The 11,010-nt window shown below is 40.8% G+C and overlaps 3 protein-coding genes across 3 annotated transcripts; 1 reads left to right on the top strand and 2 right to left on the bottom strand.

Annotated features, from left to right (window-relative positions):
• Positions 1-308: 308 nt before the first annotated feature.
• RB195_010737 (uncharacterized protein) lies at positions 309-743 on the top strand (the record flags this gene model as incomplete). Its single annotated transcript, XM_064191866.1, has 2 exons — positions 309-488; positions 564-743. The coding sequence occupies 2 exons, from the start codon at positions 309-311 to the stop codon at positions 741-743; spliced, it is 360 nt and encodes a 119-aa protein (XP_064049449.1).
• A 2,460-nt stretch (positions 744-3,203) lies between these two features.
• RB195_010736 (uncharacterized protein) lies at positions 3,204-4,606 on the bottom strand (the record flags this gene model as incomplete). The annotated part of the gene is made up of 4 exons (XM_013441147.1): positions 3,204-3,317; positions 4,233-4,310; positions 4,365-4,465; positions 4,531-4,606. The coding sequence occupies 4 exons, from the start codon at positions 4,604-4,606 to the stop codon at positions 3,204-3,206; spliced, it is 369 nt and encodes a 122-aa protein (XP_013296601.1).
• An 82-nt stretch (positions 4,607-4,688) lies between these two features.
• RB195_010735 (uncharacterized protein) lies at positions 4,689-9,935 on the bottom strand (the record flags this gene model as incomplete). Its single annotated transcript, XM_064191865.1, has 4 exons — positions 4,689-4,692; positions 4,752-4,845; positions 4,946-5,039; positions 9,891-9,935. 4 exons carry the CDS (start codon positions 9,933-9,935, stop codon positions 4,689-4,691), a joined length of 237 nt encoding a protein of 78 aa, XP_064049448.1.
• Between the last annotated feature and the right edge of the window lie 1,075 nt (positions 9,936-11,010).

Here is an 11,010-nt window from a genome sequence, read left to right as displayed (position 1 = left end):
GAGTAAGTTTTGACACGTGATATCCGGCATTTTCATGAGGTAAAGAAACAAAGCCAATTTTCTCGTGCTTCACGCGAGTTGCATCTCCCAACTTCTATAGTCGAGAACAACAGACTTGAGTGCTCACGCTGTACCTAGATGGGAGCAGTTCATAGTACAACACTCCCTTGGGATCCCACCAACAACAGCACAAAATCTTCTTTTCGTGTGATCCTCCTCTGGACTCCGTTGGAGGTGGTTTGTCACGCTGGAGCCGACTTTCCTACCGTGCATGATTAACATACGGTACAGAACTCTTATCTCATGTAATGATTTCGAGGATAAATTGTAATTTTCCTGTTTGTGAGGGCGCAGAAGCACAGAGCGACACACACTCGCTCTTGTCGCCGCCTGCGAGGCACTCAATTCGTGGAGGACCCAAGTCGACGTCACTGTTCTGCAGTCCAAAGCTTGAGGACGTCAGGCGATTAATGTGCGCTCGCACCCAGGTGTCGTCGACTGTTCACTTGTAGTGGCATTCGACTTATCTATTGAGAACGTCATGGAAATCTTCATAATTCCAGTCGGGCGACCAGTGCGAGGTCGATCTTCAAGCGAAATATCTGCGGACTCAAACTGGAGCAAACGGAGACGCTCCAGCGGAATACTACATCTCTCTTGAACACAGCACAGATATGAGCGGTGAGGTCGCACGCAATGCAGGAATTTGCGGAAAATCATGGTTCGAATTTGATTCTGGTTAGTTGAAGTAATGATTGAATACCAGTAAAGTGCATGATTCAATTGCCAAAGAAAATTGAATTCAAGAACTCTAAAATTCTGGATTGAAAAATAGATTTTGGTACAAGACCTTCGGAACAACCTATGAAATAAACTAAACCTTTCGTAACTATTCAAAATTTTTAGGCTTTTCCGAATTAGAGATATTGGGAAGGGCGGAATTCCAATTCACCACTTCTATACACCTCATATATGAAAGAGACTCAGCTCGAAGGAAAACCTTAAATTCTATAAAATGCAGTCACAACCCAACCGACTGCAGGACTAAAGCGACCTTTTTTCTTCGCGAAAGCATATAATGCGACAACTCTCTTTTCTTCCTGGAGATCTACATAGTTTATTTATACCTTAATTTTTTTATTTGTGTTGTTTTATTTGCGTTACACAGATAATTTTACATTAATTTTACATACGCATTAATTTTACGATGCATATACTGCATACAAAACATCCATTTTTTGATTGGAAAACTATTAGGTCTACCGGAATGTTCTGTCCGTTTTTGGAATGAAACAGAAACAGACAAACATACAGATTTTTCTTGCAGTCAATAAACTTTATTGAGTACTTTATTATTGCCATTATCATTAATGACCTGTTGCCAGCGTGAGAGCAACTTGTATATCTCATTTTTGAAAAATGTCTCATCTTTTAATGCGAAGAATTGAACCAGTGGTTGTTTGACACCTTCTTCATTTTTTGGCATTCAAAAAACTTTGTAAGCACAAAAGCGAGTGACAGTCGGAGGACTTAAAGCTTAGGGAATATAGTGGATGCGGCTGAATTTGCCAGCCCAGTCCTGCAATTGTTGACGAGTCCCCAAAGCAGCATCTGCCTTGGCATTATCAAGATGCAGTATGATGTCCTTTCTACTGAACACCGCCTCTTTTCTTAGACTCTTAGAATTCTCCAGTTGCGGACAGTACATACTTCTCCGAAATGACTTTTTCGTTCGGTTTTAAAAACTCATAATGTATTGGTCGTCGAACAACCACCATATACACAACATTTTTTCATTCGGAGTCAAATTTGCTCTAGAGGTGGAAGGGCTATCAGAAAGCTATCTTATCAGAAACTCTACCTTCGCCAAACACTTTCAATAAATTTCTACATGCTTTTGTATCGGGTCTTGTTGAAATTCGTATAGAATACAGTGCCGTAGATGAACTTTATCAGTCCCCAAGAACACTATCGCTTCATACTTAAGACTAACGTGTATCAACTGTGTTTTATTTAATTTGCTACGTCAGTATGCATAAATCAAGCGATCAAGATAGACACCCAAACATGCGACAAATAAACAAATGCTTAGGTGTCGAAACTTGTTGTAACAGACGCGGACAGAACTTTACGGTAGACCTAATCTGTAAAGGCCTTGTCAGGACTACTGAGAAAGTCATTGGAATCTCATTCCACTTGTGATCTCTGCGACCAACCTGTAAGACAATAGGGCTTTCGAAGAAGTCGAAGATATCTGAATTTGTTGCCACTAAATTAACGATTTCCTAGCATACGTCTCATCACTAATCCGTGCCATCGTGACTAGATTATTGCGGAAGATCTGAACTGTCAAGGTTCCATAAGCCTTCGAAGGCCTTCAGTGGGAATGAGCATGAGAATCACATTACGATCTGCTGCCCCAGCTTAAAAGAGAAGGGCACTTTTTAATTCTAAAAAAATGGGAAAGTCAGTACTATTTCACATTTTCCACACCTTTTGCATCTTTTAAAAACATGTCGGGTTCTTTTTTTTCGCGAGACAACAAGTTGCCCGAAAAAATGGGTGGAACCAGGCGATTGAAATATTTAAATGGAACCAAGGTCACTCAGAAGTTTGCGTTAGAATCGAACCAAAGGATTTCACCCAAGAAATTTGAAATCTCATCAAAGCTTATCCGCCAGCTTACGTTATCTAAAGAACAACGCCGAACAATCACCTTATTTTTGTTTTTGATTTTTTTTTTCATTTTTTTTTTACTTCACTAATCGTCGAGTACTGATTATCAGTTACCGATAGAACCTTGCGTCTAAGTGCTTCGAGATTTATTCATTTTGATTCAAAGAATAATTTGCAATTTTTCTGAGTTCACTTAGATTTATAAGAAATGGTAGATACTGTACATTGAAACTCTGTTTACAAAAACATGCTACAATGGACTTTAAAAATAAACTAATTAAATAAACAGAACAAATAAATAAAGATACTAAAACAGCCGCGTTGCCGACAGATGTGAATGAAAGAAACGGAGCACAAAATGCTAGGGAAAGATCATTATGCAAATATTACACTCTGTTTTGGAAGAAAAAATCGCATTGAAATGGTGGAATGCTTTCAAGACACTTTCACAAAGGAATAAGGATAAAACTTGAGATATGTCCTGGATTTGAATGTCCTCCAATCCACACAGAGACGAGGGCGCGCTGTCAGTGCAGGGCTGGCAGCTCGGCACGGGCGACAAGCATATCCAACACTGCGTACTTCTTAATGTACTTCACAGCCCGTTCATGAGTTAAAAGAGTGAAGTCGTGACTGTTCACCTCAAAATGGCTCATAATTCAATAACAGTGACATAACGAAGTCCAGTTAGAAACATTATACTGAAAGCTCCAAATTTTATGTCCTTTCTTTTTGTTTTCTTTTTTTTTTGTCAAGAGTTAATTTAAGGATGGATTAATTCTATGCTAGCTCTAGCTGAACATCAAACGGAACAGGCTCGGATATGTTTAAAGGCAGCATACCACGAATCTGACGGGAAAACCCGCTGGAAAAGGTAGAGATGGGATTGTAAATTGCACAAACTGGGGTGGTTCTGGTCACCTCCACCTACTTTTCCTGCAAATTTCCTCACCACGTCAGATTCGTAGTATGCTGCCTTTAAGGACTGCACAGCTGCCCATCCTTCATCACAAAGGGCGATGGCAGCTCAGAAAACTACGAAAACTCGTCGGTGCAGGAGATCCCTCACTCTCCCAAGCACCCAAAATTTCGGTCCTTTCAAACCCTTGAAAGTAATGCTTACGTAATGTGCATATCATATCCTTATCAACGCTGTTAACACGGGATTCTGGCAAAGAAGAAGCTTTCGCGATTTGGATACAAAAGTAGACGGAACCAAGCCATTGTGGTAGGAACCACCCGCTCCGCCCTGTTTTATAGCTTTCTGGTGCCGCACGCACCAATGCGACAAAGTGGGACCCTTCTCACTTTCCTTTTTAGTACCTTTCTGGAATTTCGCCACTGACACACACGTGACAGAATAAGACCGTTATTATATAGCATGATGTTTTATTACTACTTACTATATTATTATTTATATCTATCAATTGCATCCTATATTATTATTTGCACCTAACATTTTATATTTTTTTATTTATAACTTATATTGAAATTCTATTTGAACTACATAAGTTCATTTCAATGAGCAAACACTAGCTAGGAGGAAAAACAGGAACCTGAAGGATTTTGTCGTGTTTTCTGAGACCTGCCCTAGCAGCCGGTGAGTCCTCATCTATATGTGTGATATATATTCCCTGAAGGAAATGATCAAAGTGGTCACGAAGTCAGTGATCGACGAATCGAAGTACCTGATCAGGGTACTTGAATGGAGCACACGATGGATCCTGATCGATGCCTCCTCCAATCTTGAAGCCTACTCTGTACGCCACATTCCCGTATTGATCTACTGCTGAATCGATGGCAGATCAGCGGAGGAGTTGAAAAGAACTACTAGAGCAGCAAGAGTACACCTACTTTCTTCTTTTTTCAGTTGTATGGCTATGCTGAGACATTCTATGGACTCCCCTGCCCAGTGCCCATACGCAGTCATCTACCGGCACAGAATTTGTTGATTTCTGCAACCACAGCACTCTGAAATTCCTCCTGATTTCCTTCCAGAATTTTTCGGGCTCTTATCTTCGAAATACAATACATAGATGCCACAAAGGAACAGTGAACATGGCAACAGACTCAACGAGAAAACCAACGCAGAATCGCACACGGAACTGCTTCTCTTCTTTTTGTTCTTTTTGTAACGCCGTTGAGTAGCAAATAAATGAGTATTGCCCCCTGCAGTTCACAAAGTTGTGTTCTCAAATATTCAGCTCAGGCGAGCGAAAAACATTCAAAATTGTGACTGTGAGCAACTATAAAATACCACCACACATACCGTTACAATTTCCTGAGAAAATTATAGGAGAAGAAAGTAGATAACCAGAACTAGATCGAAATCTGGCTCTTCCCGTTTGGAGCCACCAGTAACCCTAGATTCAAAGAGAATTTGTTAAGTTAGGGTCCATTCCCAAATAAGATTATATAAAATTCAGGGCGTACATTGGAAGAAGAACAGAGAGGACACAAAAAATCCACAAAAATCCAGAAATCAGAAAATATCAAGAGCTGAGTAGCACCTGTTCACACTACGAAGCAGCTCTTTACACGAGTAAGGTGAAGACACGAAAGAGCCAAATGACAGCGCAGAATTAAAACAGGAACTGTTTGCGATAGAATAAAGATGTTTTGCACTGCCGTGAGACGTTTTTATTTCATTCACTTGAGGTGAGGACAAATCGGACAAAGTCAGCTGCCTCAGAGTCACTTTGGTTCTCTTTGTTTGTTTTTGAAACGGGACGCCCACGGTGTGTTCGGGTCAAGGAGCGTCTAGATGGACTCGCAAAATCTAAACTCTCCACCCCGCTCGGAGCACACCGTAGAATAAGCCATCAGAACTCCGAAATAAATGTTCTCCAAATTTAAAGTCAGAACCCTAGAAAATGTTGAATTATTCGCACCCACTACCTGCTCAGGAACTCTGCCACTCTGCCAGTGAGCTGCGAGATTAAGTGCCAACAAGGAGTAATTCTGAGTTTAAAATGCGATAATGTTCTAGAGCAATGTTTCTCGTTAGAAACATTATTATACGGACGAACTGTTACGTATGAATGTACAACGCTGCGCGCAGATGTTACTGCCTCTCATCCTCGTTTTTTTCTTTCTCACCATCGCTAAACAGTGAGTATATGAGAAGAAAACACCGGCAAATAGCTATCAGAGAGCAGTTCCCTGAAATGTGCTTTAAGCTGAATTCAAATTTTAAAATACGCTATTTAGCAGCGGAAAAGGATCTTTATAGTGTAGTCATCCTTCACAGCACTGCTCTACTAACTCGCGACCGTCTTCGACGAACTAATCCGTCGCAAAGTGTCGGAGTCCTTCAGAATGGGCAAAATTGAACTTTTACGATACCATTCGAAAGTAAATGAGCCGCAGATTTCAAACATAACCCTAGAATTAAGTTTGAACAAGTATGTGGTAGTTGTGTAGTTGTTTCAAAAGTTGTCGAAAAAACATAAAACTGACGTTTTATATTTTTTCGACAACTTTAAAAAAAATCCTGGGGTTACGGCAGAAATTTTCTTCTGTTAATTACGGAGAACAGATGTGTCCTGAGGACGTAAATAGGGCAGATTCCACATAATGGTCATTTCTCGCTGCTGAATAGCTTTCTTTGACCTTTCTTTGAGGACGAAAATTAATTTGAAGCGTATTTTTGGAAATAACTGTGTGAAGACTATTTACTTGTACTTCTCACCTCTAAAGTACCCACCGATTAAGAAATTCAAAGATCAGCGCTAAGAGACGTTGACATCTGCAGTTCCATTTTTACCAAGTCCGTGCCCAGTGTTGCACTCAGTCCAGAACGATATTTTTATATTTCCTTTATTAAAAAGGTAGTTGCTTTCTTTCTGAAATTGCGTCCGAATCATGTCCTTCAGTTAGCTCTAAGATATAGTTTTCCTATATTCAGCCTATGTTTGTTCGTCTGGTAATTGAAGGTTTGTTGAATTTAGGCCTTTTTTTTACCTAAATGAGGATCACTGTTTTGAAGTCCCAATGAAGACTTGATAGGAATCCTGCTGTTGAGTGAAATGAAGTGAAGTGGGAAAACATAACTCCCAGACAGAACTACAAAACCAGAAACCACGACTAAACTCCTACAGAAAAGGCGTGCCGTTGCTATTTTTACTGCTTAATTGCTGTTTGGATTGAACGATTTCGGCAGAGAATCATGAATGTCTAAATAGCATTTGCATGTACTAAATCCAAGCAACATTCTCTTCCACACTTCTGTATATGGGTCTGAGTGGTCGGAACTAATTTAATCAGATCATCTTCCCAACAAATTTCCGCACGAGCAACTTCGAATTTTTTCATTTATGCTTCGCTGATAACGCCACAGATTTCTTACTGACTGAAGGAAAGCGTCTTCTACTGATCACAATGAGATTAAGAACCACAAAAGTGAAAGGGAACTATGAAGAAGAGGACCAGGCAGTCATGCGTAGGAAGAAGCAATACCAGCATTTGGTCACCACGGTAAGTATATGAGAAGAGACAAGTTCCAGTCCATAAGTACCAGTATCATGAAGATATTTCTAAAAAAAATGCCCTCAAGCTGAACTTCGCTCCCAAAAAAGCCATTGAACAGTAAAAAATTATCCTTGTGTGCAGTCGGTCCTATTTGTGTCCTCAGCGCCAATGGAGGAATGAATGAAACAATATCAGTTTAAAAGTTCAAGAACATAATGACTGATGAGAATATTCAAAGGACCATGAGCAGACGAAAGGGTAATGCCGCCTAATCAAATCTCAATTTGCTCAGGCTCAAACTCAACTCAGGGACGATGTTCGTGAGGAAGAAAATGTACTACTTCAACGTCGGCGGCTCATGCCACAAGAAGGCTTAAAGGATCACCTTAGGGGGAATTTTATGTAAGAATATGTGTCCTTTCCAAAATGATCGAATTTACAAATGGTAGAGTTTCAGAAATATACGTTTCTTCAGATATTCACATTTTCATGCAAGCTCGATACTCCACTTTAAAAAAAAGGAATCTTCTTTCAAAAAATTTAATTGTTAATTGTTGTCCCACACTTCAATATTTTTTCTCAAAATGCTTACCCGAGCATTTCTACGTCTTTTCTGTAGAAAATGACACTTCTTGACACGGGATGTGTGGATTCCATACTCGGAATTTCACAGCCATGATGGACGAAAAAGAAGTGTCTCCAGAGAAAAATAGACGAGAAGTGTAATGAATAATGAACGTTAAATGTTAAATATAGATAAACAGCTTTTAAAGTGGTTTTTGTACGTTTACTAAAGTTCCAGCGCTTGCCGTGAACTGCGATAATGCTGAAGCATCGAATCGAAAATTCCCCACAATGAACTTCCCATTAAATTCTTAAATTTATTTCCTTTTCCTTTGCTCAAATATTTAGATGTTACTAACCCTTTTCCAGTTGATTCTCAGAATTTTACGCGAATAGATCACTTCACAACAATGACAGGTAGAATTATGAATTGAAAAAGAAATAGAAATACATGGTGTACAGAAAAGAAATAGAGAACTTTTTACAATAAACCGGACTAAGGACTGCACCAGAACGCTGCCCACATGGAAATGTTCCATTCCTCCCGTTTCCAATCAAATAAGAATTGGGATCAGCAGCAGAAAGATAGCAGAATGCCTAATATTCGAATATTCGAGAAGAAATCAACCAGGACGATTAAGATACTTGAGGATGAGATCTTCCCAATGGCAGAATGTCCAGAAAAATCGAAAAAAAAGCCCTGAACATGGAATAAGAAGGTAAAGGAAGGTAAGATGGAATGACGTGAAATGGAGAAATTACTATGATTTATTTCGAAACGGATTCTTCCATACTACGTATGTGTGAGAAATTCTCTGACCGCACACGACTAATTCGAGCAAGATGATCACTTCTTCTTCTTCGAAAAAAACACGATGTGGAGGAGAGGTTGCTGGTATTTCAACGCCTTCCTAACTCAATTTGTTGTTTAAGGTTGCAGAGTTCTAACAGATTCAAGGCAATCAGTTCACTAGTGCTCACAGACTGCGTAGACGCACGTTACTGAAGATCTAATAGGAATTACTGGGATCTCTCAGAGAAATTTCTCCGGGATTTCTTCTGTGTTTGAATTATTTAAAGTCTCCCGGAAAGAGTTTGATGACTTACAGACGCAATGATAACCGCTACTCATGAAGTTATACAAGTTTCGAAGTTAGACTGAAAACTACAGGACATGGTTGAATACGAAAAAAACCTAAAAGCACTTCCCACAACTATTTCACAAAATCTTGAGAACGAACATGCTCGTTTTAGGTTAGACAAATATTTGGACAAGAGTGGGTCCTGTAGGGAATATCCCAGGAGCTAAGTGGAACGAAGTCAACGGACTGAAGTAGGTGGGCGGTGAATTCATGGCAAAGATGACGCATCGGTGAGATGGGGACCTTGGCTGACTCGCTGACACAGTGCTGGCTGGCCGATCAATGTCCGTATAAGTTACGACGCGCAACGATCAATAGATACGTGAGCTCACAGCCGGAAGAAAAACAGGAGAGGACGAGCACCGCAATCTCTTGATGCTCAGCTGCTCCCTTGTTACCGCGGATGTAGAGAAGTCATCGGAAAACCCGTCAGCGATCATTGCGACCAGTAATAGGATCGGTGCACACAGCGGATATCAAATGTATGCGTCGAAGCTTGGGTTTATTCTACTTTCCACCTCTGGCCTGACATCCAGAGTCTCAGCAGGCTTCCATTCCAACATCCGTTCACAATAAAGCGAACCTAACCTTGAAATGACGTTAACCATAGCTAGCATCGAAACAGATGGATACATCCCTCTCATGTTTAGGAAGAGTGAAATCGATCCATCACATAAATTGCTAAAACAGAACCTCTTAGAGATCTAGACCAACTGTTAGCCCCCATTTCCATTTGTCTGGATTCAAATTCGAATTCCATCCAAAAGAGTGTAAAGCATAATAACAAATAAAGGATAAAGTGCTCTGCGCCGATCAAACGGTAAGGACATTCGCCTACGCGTCCGACTTCGGTATTTTTTGATGTCTGTGAATGCATATGCAGCCTCTCAATGACTTGCAGGGGCGAACCGAGATGTCAAGCCAGTTTTTTTTTTATCCTCCCATACAAGTTTGGTGGCAACTTATTGGATGGATGAATGGCTTCGTTCGCAATGGAGCAGAACCAGCTGGTCGTGTAACCACAAACAGACCTCTTACCGACTGCGCTACATTAATTTTGGAAGTCAGTGATGCATGATGCATCTACACAATCAGACCGATGAATACGATGGCCAACAACTTCCTCGGCATCGATTGAAAACTAAACCACCTCGTGCTTTACTAAAGCAATAATATGCAAACAATTTCCTAATCATTTAAACCAACTATTCCGCCACAAGTACAGACCAGGTCAATATAACATCTTTTGAACTCGACACCCAAAACAGTACGGTGACCGCCGAGACCAAACGACTGGTCAGCTGACGAGGCGCTTAGGTTTCTCAGGAGGAGGCGTTGTTTTAATTGTGACGCCCGTGATTGCGTCTACGTCTGGTGTTTGGCTTTGTGGTGACCTTTCGTCACTGAAATATACATTTCACAAAGGCTAGTTACTTGGTCTTAGTGCTTTTGTATTAATTTTCTCCTGAATTGTGGAGTATCAAGTGGCCACGTTGCTCTGTGCAGTTATATACACGATATCTTATCTCTTCTTGTTATTTATGAAGTCTATTAAGACAATTCCACAAGAATTTCGGAGTTTGGTCCTTATACGTTTGTTTCCCTAGCGTCCTCACTATTTCTTTTTCTTCTCCGGTGTTTCTATCAGAGTATTAGATTACTTAAAGGCATCATCCCACGGATCTGGAGTGATGTAGATTTCAGGTGGAAGTTCCTATACGGGGTTGTAGATTATGGAGAGGAGGGTGATTCCGTCCATTCTTCCTGATTGCTGCAAAACACGGCCCGGAAGACGCGGCGCGTGCAGAAGGCTGGCGTGCTCTAATCGAAATCTTTGTAGAAAATAGCGCGCCGGAACGCCCGAAGCCATATCTTCCGGGCCGTTTTTTTACGGCAATTAGGAAGAAATGGACAGAATCACCCTTCTCGCCATAATCTACGACTCCGTATAGGCATAACCCACCTGAAACCCGCACCACCCCAGTTCCGAGTGGGGGGGGGGGGGGGGTGATGCCTTTAACGAGATATTGCTGTAAAGACTACAAATCTCGACAATCCAAGGGTTCAAAGGATGCTTTGCGCAGATTTTCTCTGAGGACCGAGGTTATAGGTATGGTGATCATGAGGCATCCATTTTGCCTCATGATCACCATATCCT

Source organism: Necator americanus, chromosome III (assembly GCF_031761385.1).
Source record: "Necator americanus strain Aroian chromosome III, whole genome shotgun sequence".
In the NCBI taxonomy this organism is placed as follows: Eukaryota; Metazoa; Nematoda; class Chromadorea; order Rhabditida; family Ancylostomatidae; genus Necator; species Necator americanus.
The sequence above is the reverse complement of the archived record's forward strand: the minus strand, read 5'-3'. Positions and strand labels throughout refer to the sequence as shown.